General features: G+C 37.9%; 1 protein-coding gene across 11 annotated transcripts in view; it reads left to right on the top strand.

Annotated features, from left to right (window-relative positions):
- Positions 1 to 20,576, top strand: part of ptprt (protein tyrosine phosphatase receptor type T) — a 334,801-nt gene that overhangs the window by 300,832 nt on the left and 13,393 nt on the right. For 8 of the 11 annotated variants that reach the window (XM_032549166.1, XM_032549167.1, XM_032549168.1 and 5 more), the window contains 6 exons: positions 5,919 to 6,004; positions 8,423 to 8,459; positions 8,822 to 8,919; positions 9,078 to 9,194; positions 16,026 to 16,180; positions 19,618 to 19,753. In XM_032549166.1, the coding sequence (XP_032405057.1) occupies positions 5,919 to 6,004; positions 8,423 to 8,459; positions 8,822 to 8,919; positions 9,078 to 9,194; positions 16,026 to 16,180; positions 19,618 to 19,753 (629 nt within the window). The remainder of the gene's footprint in view (positions 1 to 5,918; positions 6,005 to 8,422; positions 8,460 to 8,821; positions 8,920 to 9,077; positions 9,195 to 16,025; positions 16,181 to 19,617; positions 19,754 to 20,576) is intronic. The other 3 variants (XM_032549170.1, XM_032549176.1, XM_032549177.1) reach the window with 1 other exon arrangement.

Consider the following 20,576-nt stretch of genomic DNA (forward strand, 5'->3'; position numbering starts at 1 on the left):
CAATCAATGGGGGTCCAGTCGGGTCCAGGCTGTCATGGTAAGCGGATACACTCACGGGTGTAGAAACTGTAAATACCGGGACCCGGTGGGAAGCTCACACGGAGCTCCCTTCCCCCCCCTTCCTGTTCTTGAGATTTAATGTTTTATTTTGGATCTGCGGGAGAGGGGTCATGAATACGTCAGTTTTTGTGTTCCAAGAGTTATGGAGTTTGAGGTTTGTGACTGTGTTCTTTGGTTTGTTTAATTCCACACATCCTTTATTATATTCTGTGTATTTACTCTGTTTTATATGGTTGACTGCTTTTGTTGCGTGGGACACTGAGCTGAGATTTGACAAACAAACAAGATGGCTTTACAACTCTATCAATTCAAAGAGTTATGAGTGTTTGCAATAGGTTTGAACCAGGAGTGGCATGGGTTAGCTGGAATGTGAGGGGTCTCAATAATATAATTAAAAGAAACAAAGTATTTATACACCTTGATAAGTTGAAGACCAAGATAGCATATTTGCAAGAAACGCATCTGTTAAACAAAGAACATAACAGGCTTAAGAGAGGAGGTTTCACCCAGATATATCATTCTAACTTTAATGCTAGAGGCCGGGGGGTAGCTATCCTTATGCACAGGGATGTCTCTTTTGAGGAAACTTCCGTCATCAGAGATAGGGATGGTCGCTTCATTATTGTACAAGGTAATCTATTCAATATTCCTGTTGTTCTTGCTAATATTTATGCTCCAAATTGGGATGATATGCAATTCTTCAAAAACTTGTTTTCGCTCCTCCCATGCTTGGACTCGCACAATATAATCATAGGCGGGGATTTTAATTGTGTTCTGGACTCTTCTATTGACCGATCAAATCTGATACAGAGGACTGGCCAATTGAGCAACAAAGCAGCTCATTGCATCAACTTATTCATGCGGACGTACGGCGTTGCTGATCCTTGGAGAGTCAAAAATCCAACCTTGAAAAAGTTCTCATTTTTCTCCCCCCCACACAAGTCCTATTCAAGAATCGACTACTTCTTATTGGACCAGAAACTCATGCATATGGTGGCTTCAGTTGATTATGAAGCCATAGTCATTTCAGACCACAGTCCTGTTATAATGAAAATGCATTTTACTGGCCACATAACACCTCGAAAAATCTGGAGGTTTAATGCCAGACTATTGACAGAACAAAAATTTGTGGATTACATTAACACTCACATAGATATATTTTTTGAGATTAACAGCTCTCCGGACATTAGCTATGGAACACTGTGGGAAACATTTAAGGCATACATTAGAGGGCAAATTATCTCTTACAGCGCAAACGACAAAAAAAATAAGCTCCAACGCATGTCTGAAATTAGTGACAGGCTTAAAATTATCGACCAGTGTCAGGCATCCGCAGCGTCAGACATCTGCTGGGAAGAGAGAGCGCTCCTTCAAGCAGAATTTGATCTCCTTATGAATGAAAAAGCAATAGAGATGCAACTAAACCTGAATCAACAACACTTTGAGCACGGTGAAAGAGCAGGTAGGATGTTAAGTCATCAGCTAAAACAAAAGTCTGCAGCAAGATCCATTTCAGCTCTCAAAGAGGAGGGAGGGGAGATAACTACGGACCAAAAGAAGATTAATATGCAGTTTGTGTCATTTTATAAAGAATTATATTCTTCGGTCAGTCCAGATCCAAACATGATACATAACTTTTTCAAGCATTTGAGGTTGCCTACGTTGCAAGAGTCAGACAGGGCTACTATTGAAGGGGACATACAACTGGTAGAAATTGACCAGGCAATTCAGAAAATGAGAACGGGAAAATCTCCAGGCCCTGATGGCTTCCCGATCGAGTTTTACAGATGCTTCTCTGCCAAGCTTTTGCCCCACCTATGTAACGTCTATACAGAAGCATTTAGAAAGAAGGCTCTCCCACCTACAATGACACAGGCTAATATATCCGTACTGCTCAAAAAAGATAAAGATCCACTCATATGCGAATCTTACCGTCCTATAAGCCTACTCTGTTGTGACTACAAAATACTCACTAGGACTCTGGCGGACAGATTGGAGAAAGTGCTAGATAAGATTATTCACCAGGACCAAACTGGGTTCATGAAGGGCAGACAACTTTATAGTAATCTACGCCGTTTGTTCAATATAATGTATTTACCAGGCGGAGATATTGTGCCAGAGGTCATCATGTCATTAGATGCTCACAAAGCTTTTGATAGAATTGAGCATAACTACTTGGTGAAGGCTCTTGAACATTTTGGGTTTGGGCCGTGTTTTCGTTCGTGGATAGAACTTGTTTATAGATCTCCACTGGCTGCAGTTCGGACAAATAATATGGTGTCAGATTATTTTCCTCTTTCTCGCGGGACGAGACAGGGATGCCCCTTATCCCCCCTGCTATTTAACGTAGCCATAGAACCTCTAGCTGTTGCACTCAGGAATGATCCAGGGGTGATGGGAATTAGTAGAGCAGGACAAATCCACACTGTTTCATTGTATGCCGATGACCTCCTTCTCTTTCTGGCTGACCCATGCAAATCCATGCCTAACGTTATAAAGTGCATTGAGGAATTTGGGAAGATATCGGGATACTTGATTAATAGAACAAAATGCCTTGTTTTTCCTGTCGGTGATAGAGCGAGCAAGATGCCCCAAAACTCTCTTCCGTTTACAGTGAGTTCTGACAAATTCACGTATTTAGGAGTGAATATAACCAGAAATTATAAAGATCTATTCAAACATAACTTTATTACTGCCTTCAATCAGTTTAAACAGGATATGGAACACTGGTCATCTCTCCCTCTGTCTCTGGCAGGAAGGATAAATTCAGTTAAAATGGTTATAATGCCTAAACTGTTATTCCTTTTTCAGGCAATTCCAATATTTATTCCTAAATCATTTTTTAAAAAGCTAGACAAGATAACCTCAATGTACATTTGGAATAAAAAGATTCCTCGTATCAGAAAAGAGTTTTTGGAGAGGCGACGGGAGGAGGGAGGACTGGCCATGCCGAATTATATGCACTTTTATTGGGCTGCTAATGTCTCTAAACTTTGTTTCTGGTTTAAGCCAGCAGAAAATGAGGCGGTGCCCATTTGGTCACTGATGGAACAAAACTCTTGTAAATCTGGTTCGTTGGCCTCAGTTGTTTGCTCGCCACTGCCACTTGATAAACGACTAATTACAATTAACCCAGTTACCTTAGGGGTAATTAAGATCTGGGAACAGCTTAGGATCCATTTCAAACGAAAACAAGGTCTCCTAGCAGCGCCTATGTCAATGAATGCCTTGTTCCCACCTTCTCTAATTGACTCTGCTTTCCATGAATGGGCAAATAAAGGGATGGGCACTGTGGGAGACCTGTTCAAAGATGGGCATTTTATGTCCTTTCAACAGCTGCAGAATTCATTTAGCCTATCTTCTTCGAACTTTTTTAGGTATCTGCAGTTGCGAAGTTTTGTTAAAAAACACTTCTCACAGACGCTCCAAACTCCAGACTCCAATTGGATTGATGGGTGCCTGGAGGTGGACCCCAAGAAGAGAGGGGCCACATCGAAGGTATACGCATTAATTCATACAGCGGCTGCACCCTCATTAGACAAAATTAAAGAACAGTGGCAGCTGGAGTTGAGATTGAGAATAACTGAGGTGGAGTGGCAGCAGGCAACAAGGCTTATTCATGATTCATCAATATGTATCAGACATGGTTTAATACAATTTAAGGTGGTTCATAGACTTCATTTGTCAAATAGTAAACTCGCAAAGTTGTTTCCAGGATTGAATGAAGCGTGCCCAAGATGTAAAAGCGAGAAAGGCACTCTTGGTCATATGTTTTGGGAATGCCAAAAACTGCAGACCTTCTGGAGAACTATCTTTAAGACCCTGTCGAAATCTTGGAATATTAATATTCCGCCGAATCCTCTTTCTGCAATATTTGGGGTTGTTCCTCGGACATGTTGTGTGTCCACCCGACAAGCTTCAGCTGTAGCCTTTTCCACATTGGTTGCTCGTCGACTCATACTTCTATCATGGAAAAAAGAGGCACCCCCCTCCTATAAACAATGGATTAAGGACTTGCTTTCAAATCTCAAAGTTGAACAGCAGAGATATGCTGGGCAGGGCTCTGTGGACAAATTTTACAAAGTATGGCGACCATTCTTGTGTCACATTGAGGGACGTCCAGCCAATCAGTCAACCCAGCATGAAACTAACTAAGTCAACCTTCCCTTTTTTTTTTTTTTTTTTTTTAACGGATGTGTGGATGTGAATGTTTGGGTTGTTAATCTACTTTGTTGAAAACCAATAAAAATATTCAATTAAAAATCTGAATTTTAGACTGGAAAGCTACAAATAAAGGTCACCTTTTATACGCTTTCCAGTAACATTTGGACATTTTGTAGCATAATCAAGCAGCTGTGTTACCTTCAGTTATTTAAAAAAATGTTGAATAGACAAGTATAAAAATTTGACTCCTTGAAATTGGCCTCTGTCTCTTTAAGAAGCTCCCACTCTTTCAACCAACACAATGTGGTACATTATGTTGAATTACTTAAAACGGTCTGAAAAGTCACAATACTTTGGATTTTAAATGAGAGTTTGTACTCATGAATAACTCATGAATATTCTCTGGTCTAAGCTGGTTGGGTCCATTTTGCTCCATCCATCTTCTTATCAACTACTAGCTTCCCTGTCCCAGCTGAAGAGAAGGAACTCCACACCATGTTGCTGCCAAAACTTATCTAAGCAGAACAGCTAAATCAGATCGCCACTGCTTGCATTTTTAGATGAAGAATTGAACAGGTTACAACATCTAACTGCTTTAAACCTCTGCAAAGGATTATCACTGAGCTACCGTCTCTTTGGTCTCCATCATGTTGTTTGTTTACTAATGTTCTCTATTAAAAACACAAACAGATTAACTCAAACTAGTTTTTTTTGGTTACTCTACTTATTTTAAGATAATTAGAGAAAATGGTGGTAAAACGAATGCACTAAGCATTGGTCAGATGTGTTTTTAACTATGACAACCATGTATTTTTTTTACTGTTGTTTGGAAAATAAGGTTCTACTTTTTGTTGGCCTGTTATGCAAAATGTTTGCTGGATTTTCTTGCACAATGACAAAGGAGTTCTAATTCTAAAATCTCTATAAAACATGTTGAAGATTGTTGTTGGGACATGAAATGTAAATTTTGCAATATAAAACTAGTTTATTTTGCTCATGTCCATCATCTGTTACGTCTTTGGCATTTAAAGGTATCATGGAAGTGTTGTCTACATTTTATTGAGAGAGAAAATTGTTCTCTTTTAAATTTCAATGACCTTGTAATGTTTTTTATAAAGTGCTACTGACTTAATGAAGTAAATCTCTGAATACATTTATGGTAGCTTGGGAAAAGTGTTTTCCAGCATTAAAAGAGTCGCCTCTTGTAAAACAATCTTTCTCTTGATGGTTATTTGGCAGCAAATAAAAGTGTTTGCTGAGAGCAGCGGCTTGTAATGGAAACAGCATTTCTGACACATCCAAATAATGTTGGTTTTGAATTGCATCGGGGAGTTCTTTTATGTTGCTTCTAACAAATCTATTGAGTTCATCAGAGAGAAGCTGCTCTGGGACTGAAAGATGTGAAGGAAACAACAGTTCCAAATGAAACCATACTGAACCAAACCATGCAGATTCACCAGGTTTTGTTTCATTTTCATGTCAGATCCTATTACTGTGTTTTTCAATTTATTTTCAATTATTGTGACACATTTTATAGAAATTGTCTCCAGTGCATACATCTTCTTAAAGAGGACTGATTTTGTCTGTAATGTCATGATTTTGCCCCCTGGTAGCTGGATCCCCTCCTGCACAGTTAGCTTCTCCGATCTGTGGGTAAAAGTAACTTTAGGCTTGTTGTATTTTTGTGCTATCTGATCCCACAGACGATCACACCAGAGTCCGACTGCAGCTGCTGGATGGAGACCCCCACTCCGACTACATCAACGCCAACTATATTGATGTGAGATAACACACACACACACACACACACACACACACACACAGACACCGATTACAATAGGGCAATAAACTAATATATGCAATATATGTCTCAATAAACACGATTATATGTCTCAATATCAGTATTATGTACTGATATTGAATGTAATATCAGAACATAATACATTTAATTTGATTCCACTGAACTTCAATTCAGAATTGCACAGCATTCTGGGGAATGTAGGCAGAGGAAAGACTTGAACCACTCAACCTCTCACTCCTAGCTAAGCAAGGTTGGTGTTTTAATATCTTGTCACATTGTAATAATCTAAAGATTTGCTCGCACCAACAAAGACTTGGATTTAGATTCAGGTCTAGACCAACTAATGACAACCTGCCACAAAGACTTAAAATACAAACTTTGACCACTTCCTAAACTCTCATCATATCGTTAGATGATCTAATAAAAGATTAATTTTAACAAACTTAGTCACATTGGAATCTGGAAATCCATTTGGTTTTTTCTTCATTTCTATTCCCTCCTCAATGCTACCATTGATTTTATTGCATGTCTTTTTCTCCTCACTTTATCAAATTTTATTCATTGTAATCTCTTTACAGCACAACATGATTGTATTGACTGCTCTAATGAATTTGTTGGAGAAAATCTCTCATTCAGTGAGTCTCTAATGATGAATGCCTTTTTTATTAAGATGTAAGGAAGGAGGGACGATGAAAACAAAAATCTGAGCATTACATTGTCTCAGTTAAGAAACACAAGCGGGATTTTAATAGCAACAAAAATTGGTTAAAGTATTAATCTCAGCCCAGTTATCTGTCTAACTAGGAGTAGTGGATAACATCAGTGGAATAATTGGTGTTTAGAAACGTACTGACAGAGAAAAAAAAGGATCCCTTTTTATAAACCGTTGATTATTTAAAAAACCAACCTTGGTTTATTCAGAGAGAAGCGGACAGTTTGGAGGACAAAACAGGAAAGACAGAAGTGGAATAAAGGGAAATGCACAAGTAGGTGGTGAAGGAAATGAATTTGGCAGGAAAATAAAATGGTAAATTTGAGCTTCTTTGATATCTGAAGTCAGGCTATTGAATTCATAAGTGTTTCAGCAAAAGAAAATAATTCCAAAATCAAACGAGATATCAATATTTAAAAAGTATTTAATGAAAGATTGAAAGGAAGAAGAAACTAACACTGAATGTGCTCAGACACAAATTTAATTACACTTGAATATATCAAGGAAAAGAGGAAAAAAAAGGAAGAACACCCTAAAGAAAAAGATAAACCACAAGAATGCACTACAGAGACTTGTATGCTTTAATTATAAAAACATTAATAAAACAACCACAGCTTCTGAAACCGTCTCCTCCTGTAACTGTAGCTGAGTTTCTATTGACCATATTTTGTGCAAATTGGAATTCAGAAAATAAGTTTACTGGATGGAAAAATGGCAATTTTGAAAAAAGTAAAATTTTTTGATACGTTTTTTGTGCATGGATGAGGTGGTTTTTCAGACGTGTTGAAATTTGTGTATTTTGCAAAGCCTGTGATGGAAACACTTTGTATCCATCGAGTAACTGCAGGAGGCTCTACAAGAAGTCTCAGCATCACAGAGTTCACCAAAAGTTGAGTTTGTTGTTCTAGTGTTGAATCCACAGATCTTCTGTAAAACTGCTGACTATTATTTCCCTAAAACGCTGCGTAAAAACGACACTCCCAGGAATAAGGGACTCGTCACTCTGATGCCTGAATAAGACATCTTCTTACGGCGGATAGTGACAGTGGCTGAAATCTGAATATATCCCATGTAAATGTTTACTTCTATCGCCACTTTGATTTTTAATGACTCATTGTGTGAACAAACTTATTGATTTTAATGGCATTTGTTATTAAATAGAAACACGACAATTGTGAAATTGTGTTTTTTGACATTAGCATATTGAAAAAGTTTTGCACACACTTTTATTGGAAATTCAGATATTTTGTTATACTGTAGGAATTTTTCCCAAGGTTTTTCACCTTACTCCACTTCAATAAAGCTTGCAGAGATGTTTTGTTCTGCGTTGATCTTTTAAGGTCAACCTACATTTTAATCAGTTGGAGGAATGAACTTTGACTGAGCAATGCAATGTTTTGATTTCTTCCTGTTTCACCCGTTGATTGGCTCACATTGACCTGCAGTGAGCTTTATATGTAGCTTTATATAAAACGTGATCATGGATTATTCAGTAACTACAAGCTGCTCAAGCCAGACCATCAGCCCTCCACCACCGTGCTTCACAGCTGTAATCAGTTTTACTGTATTCTGATGCATAAAACCCTGAAACTAAATGAAATTGGAAAAAAGAAAAAACGCATTAAGCAAAAATGTAACCAGAAGGTAAGGAAGCTTTTTAATGCCTTGTTCCCTCTGACTCACAGGGCTATCACAGACCCAGACATTACATCGCAACACAAGGTAATTAAACTGGTGCAGGAAGCATATGACAAGCTGGAGTGTGGTGTGTGTGCATGTGTAGGGGTGTGTTTTGCCGCCACCAGCATGGCGTCACTTCGGAGTGGAAGGCTGTTACGGCAGCCTCCTAAATCTAAACTGGTGTATAAAATCCCCCTGACAAATTTAAGACCCCATTACCTCAACCCCCCAAAACTGCTATCTGGGATTGATGGTGTGTAGGGGTGTGTGTGTGCGTGTGTGTTTGTAACAGTCTGCATTATCAGTGCTGATATTTTCCTTTCTAATATGAGTTTGCACCCATCTGCACACACACACACACACACACACACGTCAGCACTGATTTTGTGTATTTTGTCTGTCAGGACCCATGCAGGAAACGGTGAGGGATTTCTGGAGGATGGTTTGGCAGGAAAACTCGGCCTCTATCGTCATGGTTACAAATCTGGTGGAGGTGGGAAGGGTGAGTTCATCTTCAGCACTATTAAAAGTGATTGTGTCCTGAGAGTACCTGGAAATTTTTATTTTCCGTCTTGTGTGCGCAGCTGGACTTTTGGTTTTGCGATTATCACCAGGCACTCTGCTTAAATCTGTGTGTTTGTGTAAATCGTGTTTTTTCAGGTGAAATGTGTTCGTTACTGGCCTGATGAGACAGAGGTTTATGGAGACATCAAGGTGACCCTGATAGAAACTGAGCCTCTGGCTGAATACGTCATCCGGACATTCACTGTCCAAAAGGTAAACAAGACTTCCTTCATCTGGCAGATTTCACCAACTAGATTGGGATTGTGAAGATGCTCCTTCCTCTGACTGTAGAAGCAGTTGATGTCTCTGTTTACATAATATGAAGATTTGATGGTAATATGCTCAGACTGAGGACAAAACAAGGAAAGGAAGTTTTTTCTATGCTGTATATTTTTTAAAATCCTGAATTTGCTGTTTTTTGTTGGAGACTTTTTTTATACACATGGTGTCTGCACATCTTGAAAGTCTTAAATTAATGCATCAAAAATTAAGGCTTTAAAATGTCTTAAATTCATTTTTAAAATTTACATTTTTCCATAATTTTGTTAATTACAGGTGTTGAATTCTGTTGTGGCAGAACTTTGTAATACTGAGTTATATGTAGGGTTTTTTTCTGTCAGGCCAAAGATGGACATCTTTATTGCATTTTGTGACTCAAGGCAGTTGAGGCTACTGGTAACATTTTGCCTTGCTAGCTAGCTAACTTTTTTGTGTCCATCATGGATAAGTGCAAATTTATCACCAGTTGGTTGGATGACGTTCGCCTTCATCAATGGCTCACTTTTGTTGCCAATCTGTATGATGCTACATGCATTCTGTGCAAAAAAAAGCTCAACCCTACTGGGATTAAGGCTTCAGGAAGCCAAATGCAGTGTGAGAAGGACAAAGCTTCTGCCAAGAGCCACAAACAGACTCCAGAAATGTCAGTTTTGATCCTCTGGTGTGGCTAAAAATGGTTGTTGCTGCTTCTGCTAGAACTGATCCAAGAACATTTGGTGTGACGCAAACTCAGAAGTCAGAGGTTTAGTGGATTTTAAACACAGCAGTCAAGCCCTAGTACTAACCATTTAGGAATTTTATTTGAACAAAGTTGTTCAAGTATCTATAGTTAATCTCACAAGTAGTAGTATTTCTTTCTCAATAGTTCTCCATCCGTACAAACATGTATGTGCAATTTTATCTTGTTTTCATTAGTCATGACACAGGTCTAAAATTTCATTCTTCTTGGCCTCAAAAAGTTTTAAATTTAATTCCTCATGGTTTGAGAAAGTCTTAAATTTCATTCATACTAGCCTTAAAAGATCTTAAGTTTTATTTATAATGGTCTTTAAAAGTCTTAAATTTGAGTTGGTGAAACGCTTCTATATGCAATAATCATTTTTTACCCTTTTTTTGCTTTGCATGTAGGTAAATTAAGAGACAAAGTAGTTTTTTTTAAGTCCTGATTAAATCTGTATTTCTTGTGAGAGTATAGAGCTTTCTGGTTGAGGAAACAGAAGAAGACTTCATCAAAAGCAGGACAACTTCATGTTTCTCTGACCAAAATTGCCACAAAATCACATTTTTAAATACCTACATCTTAAAACATATTTTTTTACTTTTATCACTTTTTTTTTTTTTTTTTGCTTTTTCTGCACTTTACCCTGTTTCTTCCCCCGTCCCATATTTCCTTCCTTCTTTCACTCATACGAAAGCAGCTTATCAAGACAAGTCCTCAAGCCCTTGCCGTCAGCGCATTTAGCAAGTCATTAATCCAAAGCACCTCCGTGTGGGTGTGGGTGTGTGGGGGTGGGCGGGTGTGTGCGTGTGTGTGTGTGTGTGTGTAAGTTTCAAAGGAAAGCTGATTTCGAATGCCTGTCATTTGCAATAATACATGCGAATGCACAAACTCAGATTCAGAATATTCCATCTCTGCTCTGAAGAAGCTCCTGTTACTGCCTGAATGTGAAAAACAAAGCAAAGGGAAGACAAAGGCAGAGAGAGAGAGTGAACAGGTTCGAGGCAACAATTAAATTGCTTCACTTGCAGTGAATAATGAGAACAGGATCTTAATAAAAACATTTATTAATGGCACATCCAAAGAGATTAACTGAGCAGAGAGTAAGGAAGGACGACAGGGTCTCAAAGAAAGAGAAAATATGCAAATGCATCTGCAAGAGAGAGAGCAGGAGAGATGGAGGACAGGGAAAAAAGATCACAAAAGGTAGCTTGTGTTTGAGAGTCAGGATCAGTTGTAAAGAAAAGCTGTGGGTGAGGGAGGAACATTTCTGTTCCACGGATTGCCAGACATTATTTTCAAAGAGTTCATTTTATCTGTGAAAGTGGAATTTTCACAAAACATGCAGAAAAGAAGATTGCAACTTTAGTTTCACTGTGTCTCTTTCTCACTGTGCAAAACAGATGTCACCTTGTAGTCTTGCATGTGTAGCTGAAGACAATCTCTTTCATGAAGCATTTGTTGCTGTAGACCATCACACAGAATCCATTAAAATTGGATTTATCTAGTAAACAACACTTTGAAGTGTGGAAATCAAATATTTTTTATGAAGCCAAAGATTTGGGAGTGCAGCAGGATTATAGTAATTTTGGGTTTTTCATTACCGTTTAGTTTTATTTGACTTTTTGTTTGTCTAGCTAGTTTTAATTAGTGTTTAGTGTGTTTGATAGTTTTTATTAGTTATTATTAGCCACATATTGTTTAGCTTTAGTTTAGTTTTTATTAATTATAGTAGTTAGTTTTTTCATACTTTGGGTAATTTTTAAGTGCAGAATTCAAAAAGATTAAAGTATTGCATTGTCATGATATATACATTGATTAGCTAATCAATACTCAACAGAAGTGTGGAGAATCATCCGTTCTCCATGTCTGAGGTTAAAGAAGAGTCAGTGAGCTGAATTCAGGAATTCCATTTATTAATACCAAAATACAGCTGGTCCATTTCTCATGCCTCCTTTAGGAGGTAACAGACAAAATGGCCCAGAAGAGTTTGTGATCTCCTTTGTTAGCCTGTCTCTAAGCTACGCCCCAAAGAGGGCGTGCCCTGGTGTGTCACTTCCTCTAAGCATAGCTCTCATTTGCATTTTCTAACATGTCATTTCCTTTAGCTTTAGCTTAGCAACTAGCTAACAGAGATAGAAGGAAAACACAGAATTATTTATTAATTATTATTTCTCAACAGAAGTTACCATTTTCACAAAATGTATTCAGTTATTGTTGAACAATTGATTCTGATGTTTCCTTCCAACTTTTGCTGTTGCCATTTTGCAGATTAGCGTCAGCTGAGCCAGGAGAATGGGGTGCCATAATTTGCTGATTTGCTTATGTGAGGGGAAAAAACTAATATTTCACTAATAGATGGATTCATAAAATGTAAACAAAAGATATAATTTCTATAATTTCTGTATGTTTTAGTTAGCTTTAGAAACGCTCGATATAGTTATTTATTTTAATTAACAAAAATCTGTCCTCAATTTTTGTTATTTTGTTAAATTTAGTTCATTTTAACCATGGTGTGTAGAATTCTTACTTTTATTGAACACAAATCAAAGAGGAATTAAAACCTATACACTTCAGGACACATTTTTGTATCATCTTGATTTTATAGAATGCAGCTAACTGGTGTTATTAGACATATAAACACCAACAGAGAATGAATCCTATTGCAGGAACAAAGATGTAGTTCTGGGGCATTTTATCCTCCAACAGTCCAGGTAGGTTCCTGCTGTCCTTCTGCACAGCAGGAATGATTTGATTGCAGTGTTTTGCTCCAGTTTAGCTTCAAGGCACAACTGCAGTAAAGACTCATATCTAATAATGTGTCAGAACTGAGCCATGTTGTGACAAAGCAGATGTGCTTTGTTTCTTTGTTGATGAGAGAAAATGGCTAATGACACACATTTGGTTGAACTTTGGAGTGATTACAGTGATATTTTAGAGTGTAACATCTGCAACAGTCATTCAATATGTCTTTGAAAAATCTGTATATGGAGAGCCGTTTCACTCAAAATTAATTAAATCTTGTTATTAATAAATAGTAAAGAAATACTCCATGAAATCAAAAGAAAAAAATCTAAAAAAAACCCAACACTGATGAAAACTGACCGGAGCTATGCAGCGCAGTGGTTTTAATTTGTCTAATCTACTAACTTCTATTCAGACGTCAGTTGAACCATAAATGGTTCTTAAATATGTTCCAGCACAGAAATGCTCTGAGCAGATTGATTTGAGGTGCAGCTGCTGTCTGCATTGTTACAACCAGGAAGGTCTCATGGAACGAAGGACTAAAGAACATTAAGCTTTTCATAAAGCACAAAGCAATTCATGTTTTTCCCAGAAATAAAACACTTTAGTTTTCCGAGGTCGTTATTTTTGAATGCTTACGCATTTTTCTATTCTAGTATTAGAAAAAACGGTGAAGCTTTCAGTGTTTCAGTACAAGAAAACAAACACAAGTCTGTTCTTTTCCATCATGACATCTATTCTGATGGGTTTTTCAGGTAAACTCTCCCTCTGTGTTTTTTGAACAATTGTAATTCTATTTCAAACAACTAGCAGAGAAATGAAAGGGAAATTGCATAAAACGTAACTGGTTGTTGTTCTCACAGAACAATCTCCTGGATGTCAGGGTGAACTTGTAAGTAAAAACCTAATGATTGTTGCAACTTTCTCATCCTGTTGTCCCAAGTTATCCAGATTCAGGACATTCAGACAATAAAGGGCAGGTTAAGGTAGTCTCTCACAAGGTAGTCAGAGCACTTCTTCTAGTTGTAACAGGACGGAAGAGGAAAATATTTATGCAAAAGTGTATAGAATGTCATAAAATTATGGATTCATTTCATTATTTTATGTGCTGACAGGAACTGTTAAAATAACTGCAGATCTTTGAAGGAATTATTCTCATTTTTCACTGCGAGGGGCAATTCTAGATTCTCATTTTCCTTCGAACATTTGAATGTTTATTTGTTTTATTTTTTCAACCCAAGTATCGTGAATCTCAGGCCATGTTTTTATGCCGCCTATTGATTTAGAGAAGTAATTTCAACATCATAGAGAAGAGTCGATCGATGCAAAGTCGACCAATCAAATTACCTTGTGGTTTTTCTGGGTTTTACGCTGCCTTTTGTCCTTCCTCTCCCTCTACGCTCATTACTCTTTTTTTTTTTCACTTCCCTCCCTTTACCATCTCTCCTCTTCTTCCAGTCTCTCAATCCTCATTCTAATCATTTATTCCTTGAACTTTACACTGTCTTACACACCTTTTTTTTACTTTTATTCTCTCTTCACTGTGCCAGTGCTTCTTCTCAAACCATCATTATGCTAAAGAATCCCTTCCTACCTTGACCCAGGATGAGGGATGGAATAACAACAGTTTCATTTCAGTTTCTATTCTTAGAGCGTAAACTGAACTTGGGAGATCATGACTCTCGGTTTTAAACCGCTCTCAGTTTAGAAGCATAAAAGGAAATCGATTGTTCTGAATAATTAAAGAAAGAGCACACAGTGTTGTAAGGGAACAGGAGGAAAAGGAAACAGAATCCCAAAGTGTGACGCAGATCTATGTTCAAAATAGAAACATAGAGATTTAGGTTGCCATATCATAATAAAAAGAAAGTACACCCTCAGACACTTCTAGAGTTTCATCAAAGCAATTTAGTCTTTTCTGGGTTCTATTTCGTTTTTTAAGTGTACAAAAACACATCAGATTATAGACTGTGAATGGAAAAAACTGGATCAATAACTAATTGACTTTAGTTTATTAATTTAACGGATTCTACGACCACCATGTTGAGCAGTAATAACCCAGTAAGTCATTTTCTGGAAGACTGTCAGGAGTTTTGTATTTCAGGTAATCTTCCACTTCACACCTGCTCACTATTCTCTCCTGGTGGCCTCAGGGATCTTCTGTGGCTGCAGCTTTTGCTCATTTGACCTCCATTCCTTGATCAAAATAAAAACAGAACCTTTTTCCTGTCATTTCTTTTCAACAATTTATGACTTTCTTTGTTTTTTACTGATAATTTGAAGTTTTTCAGATTTTCAAGCTGGTATTAAAGAATAAAATGTTAACATTAATATTGAAATTCACAGAGAATCAATGCCGATATGTAGGCATAGGGAAACGTTTGTGCCTTTTAGTCCCACTAATTGGTTTTACTGCAGTTTTGAAAAAACTCAGACAGACAGAAGGAGAACATGCTAGCCATTAGAAGTCAGAAGTTAAAAGAAATGATCATATTTTACAGATTCTTTTTCCTGCTCATCATGGAGGCCATTTTTTATTTGACAGTAATATAGTAAAAAGTATTTCTCACCATTATTTCAATCAATCAGCTATTTTGTCTCCAGAAATGTAGTTTAGAGTTTTACCCTCAGGCACAGAGAATTTTCATTTTATCTCCAGTATTTATGCAGAACTGTGCCTCCACTGTAGGTAACATGCTTTTAAAATTACCTCACAGTTACTGTTTTTTCCTCTTGACTAAGTTATAATTAGATATGTACTTTTACATTGAGCTACAATCCACCCAAAGGACTTAGAAGGATGCTAGTCTCCTTGGTAGCAAACTGGGAAGCTGAACTGGATGATGGCATTTCTTTCTGTAAGTTTCTCCCTAAAGAACCATCATGAGATTTGTGAAATCAATTAATCTTTTTTATGGAGCTTGAGTGGCCTTCAGTTTCCCCAAATCTCCCCTGTAAATTAAGCAAATGAGCCACAATAAGTCTTCCTGCCTCTCAGTCCCAGAAGTGGCCCCGAGCGCCGTCTTGACATGCACAAGATTGATTTATTTTCCATGTGAAACCAAAGACACATCAAGGCCCTTGTATTCCTGAAAATCCCTGCTGTAAATTAGGGTCCTGAACTGTGATGTGTCTTCTTGTCAGTTTGCCCCAAAAGAGGAAAAAAGCTTTGTGACATACCTGCATTTGTCATAATCAGGAGAGAAAATGGCCAACACTTTTCACCAGCAGGTGAAATCCTTTCCTGAGGTTTTCATTGCAAGTGCATGCGCCTGAGCACAGTGTGTCGTCATGTTTTTCAGAAGGGCCACCACGAGATCCGTGAACTTCGTCAGTTTCACTTCACCAGCTGGCCGGATCACGGCGTTCCCTGTTACGCCACGGGACTGCTGGGCTTCATACGGCAGGTCAAGTTCCTCAATCCACCGGACGCCGGGCCCATAGCGGTCCACTGCAGGTAACAGAACACACTGAGATGACCTAAATAGCAGATTAAAAACAATGTGCTAATCTACCCATTCAGCTTTCATACGTTTCTGTAACCCCTGATCATTCATGAAACTAATTTGAAAAATATTGCTTTAGAAATGTGAACTATGAACGTTGACATTAGCGCTAGCGTTTGTGCTGCTGCAGCAGGTTTAGCAATTAGATGCTATTTTAGGCTTGATTGACTTCGCTGATATGCTAACTCCTGTTAACACGACTTTTCCAGCTACCATCAGATCGATTTTGAAGCAGAAATAAATCACTAGCCCAGAGAAGCATGAGGATGTCGCTTGTTCATCAGATTTAGTGCCGTACCAGAAACAAGTGAATACAAAGGTTCTGGTTCTGGACTTTTAGATGTTAAAATATTTTACCCAATATTTGATACTTTAAAAACGTAAGAGCAAAAAATGCTAATTTAAATTCATTACTTTGTTTCATCCACTACAATGTTTTATATTTCTGTGAAGTTGTGTTGTTGCTTGGTGCCCGTCTCTTTTCTACCGATGGACAAACTAAACACCATAATTAACTAGGTTTTCTACTTTTCTTCCATATATATGTTTTCTTCATGTTATCTTCATTTTACAAACATGTCCTTGAACATGTTGCTATTACAATACGTTTTATGAACTAGATATTGTTGAGCCCTTTGCATCTCCCATCTACACCTTTTTTTGCAACTGTAAACCTTGTAAAATGATCCCAAATAAAACTAGTTTTATTCTTTGTGATGTTAAGTAAAATTATGTCTCACATCTTCTAGTGTTTTCACCTTCTAGAGGTTGAGACTTAAAGGCTGCATCAAAAAGGCAACCAGGACATGAATCCAGAGCTAATGGATTCATGGTAAAATTGCAAATTCTATTTTTTTTTCCAGAGAAAGAGACAAAATAGAAGATGTTCTTCTAAGATAGAAACATATCGGTTTGTTGTAGGAGCTGGAAGATAGACTTCTGATAAAATGTTTTAACTGACAAAAGAAAAAAGAAAGAAAAAACACATTTGTGGACATGTCGGTGCACTGCAGTCTGGCCCACACAAACATACTATTGAGTTATTGTCATTGGGAAAATATTTTTTTGTGTTCATTTCAGAATAGTCACCAAAAAGGCCAAATTGTTACTTAAGCTTCAATAATAAATCCTCTGGCGGGATCTGACACGAAGTTTGGACTGAGTTTCTCAATTCATTTGAAATAATTGAAACTTGTATTAATGCAAAGTGTGGATCTCAGCAGGGACTACACAAAATAAATGTTAACACCCAGCCATTATTAGTAAATAATGGAGGTAAAATACTGTCAGGTGCCTATTTTCAAAATTCTCATTCACTTATATGTTTTTGTGTTTTTCTCTCTGACCTATTTTTCCTTTTTTGGTATTTTTTCCACACTGACCCATTTTCTTTTGCATTTGGCTGTGAAGCAGTGGTTGCATCTATTATATAAAATACAAAGGCAAACATGTGCTGCAAAGTAGGATTGTTGAAAGTTCAGACTGTTGTGAAATTGGGGCACAGTGTGCAGATTCCTTTTCTTTAACCATTTAAAATAACACACATAACTAAATGTTGTTTTTCCATCTCAGAAAACCCGACCAAGCAGTTGGGAAATCACTTTTATAGAAATGCAATATGCATGTAATGAAGTCAAGCTCAAAGCATTTTGTTAAAACTCAGATAGCTATTTTTGATAACCTTAAGTCTTTAAACTCCAAACATATTTGACAAGACAGTTTTGTTAAATCAAAACTTTGAGAGACTTGGTAATCAGTAAAACCCATCCTGCAAATCTTTATTAAATGTTTTCTTGGCCTTTTATTTCTACAAAATTTGTTTCTCCCCTGTTAATGTCTCACTTACTCTAATATACAATGTTTCAAATACACACTTGTGTACTCCTCATCCACTTTATAGAAGTAAGAAGAAGCAGAAAAAGTGAAACAACCAGAGAATGGAAGAGAGCAGCAGACAGACAAATGAAGAGAGCCGACATGTAAACAGACGATCGAGGTGGAAGTATGTGGACAGACAGGCAGGAAGTTATGGCAGTCACTTCCAATTTCCGGGGGCACTCAAACGCTGTTGGCCTGTGTCACAAAGCTTTCAAACACACACACACACACACCCAACAGTATTCTGGTCTCTACATTAATCACAGACGCTGACAGGTAATCTGCTGAGGCGCTTTCTATCTCTCCTTCTCTCTCTCTCCTTGTTTTCTCTCTCTCCAGCTGTCTCTGAAAACTGTCATAAGGATTGCAGAATGAAAGATGGGTCTCTTTCCTCCGCTTCCCTGTCCCTCCATGCCTCTTTTCTTTGGTTTCCTCTCCATCCCTTCACCTGTCCCTCTTTTCCTCCCTGTTATGATCACGTCTGTCGCTCACAGTAACATCTTCACATCGTTCCATGGTTCTGCTTCCTTCTCTCCTCGACTCATTCACTCCATCTTTTCATCTGTTGGTCTGCCTCGTCTCCCATCTCTTCTGTCCAGGTGTTGCTGTTCAGTTCTGTCACTTTAACACAAGGCATGGGATACTAAAGCGTCTTTGTGTGTGAGGACGACAGAAGAAAACAGTATTTGTGTTTAAGCCTTTGCTAAGTTTGTGTTTTTTGCAGTGAATGCCCCAAGAGCTGTAGAAAGGAGGGAACTTTTCCCCGTAGAGATTTTGGTAAAAGAAGTAGAAGACTTCATTCGTCTTCTTTGGCTCTGTCATACTTCAAAAATACCAACTACTATTAAAACCAATTGTCGAAATGTTGGCCTTATGTTTACACAATCAATGTTTATTACACTTTTCCTTTGGCATTTAAACTTCCTTGTAGTTTTAACTTGAATGTTGTTTTCCAAACTTGCAAAGATTAATGTAAGTTAGTGGACAGTGGTTATGAATTTCCCTTTGAGCATGACTCGCTTTTTTGTCTTAAACATCCAAATTATTTTATTCAGTTTTCACTCTACAGTACACTGTTGTTTTTCGTTATTATTAAGCAGTTATGAGGCACAGCGGCGAAACCTGAAACTGCTGCTGCGCAAGGTACGAAGGTTGTTGCTAGGTAACCAAAGAGTGAGTGAGTTAGTTGATTCCACCAGCCTTGCTTTGCTGGCCCTGAGAAGTTAAGAGGCTAAATTGTTTTATTTGCCTACATCCCCCAGAATGCTGTTCGGTTCTGGATCACAGTTCAGTCAAATGATCAAAAATTCTATCAGACGTATTTTCTATTAATATTGATCATGTGTTGCTGATGATAGATATTGTAATTGTTTCATTGCCCAGCCGTAACGATGATCAAGATTTCTTGTTTATTGGCTTGTCAATTTTGAGCAAATCATTTTTTAAAGCTTTCATAAAACTAGACGAGTTGCGCACAAGCGAGTTGAATCTTTTCCATGTGTTTCTGCAGCGCTGGTGCAGGGAGGACAGGTTGCTTCATCGCTGTGGACATCATGCTGGACATGGCAGAGAATGAAGGAGTGGTGGATATTTTCAACTGCATCCGTGAACTGAGATCTCAACGGGTCAACATGGTCCAGACAGAGGTAGGAGGAAAATATGTACAGTAAAAAAGTTGGTTGAAAACCCACCCAAAGGTAACTTCAAAGAGAATGAACCTGATATCGTTGGTTTAATGTTCTTAAGCCACCACAGATTTCCTCAAGAGTTGTTTTTGTGAGCCGACATCCACAGTTAGTCATTGTTCTCCACTGTTTATTCAGCAGCTCTAAATGAGCCTGATCAGTCATTATTAGCCAGACGGGTTGCAACTGTTGGCCATGTCATTTTGGAACAGAGGTATTCATTTTCTTTCTAAGCTACTCTAAGCCCATCTAATCCATCCCGCCCCTGCTTTCCATTTGTGCCTTTAATGAAAATAGTGTGCTTCCAAAAAAATGAACTTTTCCACCATTAGAAAAAGAACAGACTGACTTGCTTTATGCTTCAAGACTAAATGACTTTTGAATGTATTAGAGAAGTGAAACCCACCCAGAGCATCACATGGGGGGTTTTGCTGTTATGACAACAGTGCTGTTACTGCTAGCTTTTTGTGTGTGTGCCTCTTGAAACCAAGCTAAATGCATCCTGCCCTGCCTTTTAAATGTGTGGGAGCAATTTGTGTCAGCGTAGAAGCAGTTCGCCTCTATTATAATCCTGCTCCGCACAACACAAAGTAATTAATCTTTTAAAAGGCACAGAGAAAAGTGTGTGTGTATCACTCATCTGTTTGCGCGTGAGTTTCTGCATGTGAATGTGTATTTGAATGCCACTAAAGTAGGTAATGACCAACAGAGGTCACTTTGATAATGCTTTTAAACTCGCCTCTCCACTCGAAGGGCAACAAATCAAAATTCAGCAGAGACGGAA

The sequence above is a fragment of the Xiphophorus hellerii genome, chromosome 20 (genome assembly GCF_003331165.1).
Source record: "Xiphophorus hellerii strain 12219 chromosome 20, Xiphophorus_hellerii-4.1, whole genome shotgun sequence".
Classification (NCBI taxonomy): Eukaryota; Metazoa; Chordata; class Actinopteri; order Cyprinodontiformes; family Poeciliidae; genus Xiphophorus; species Xiphophorus hellerii.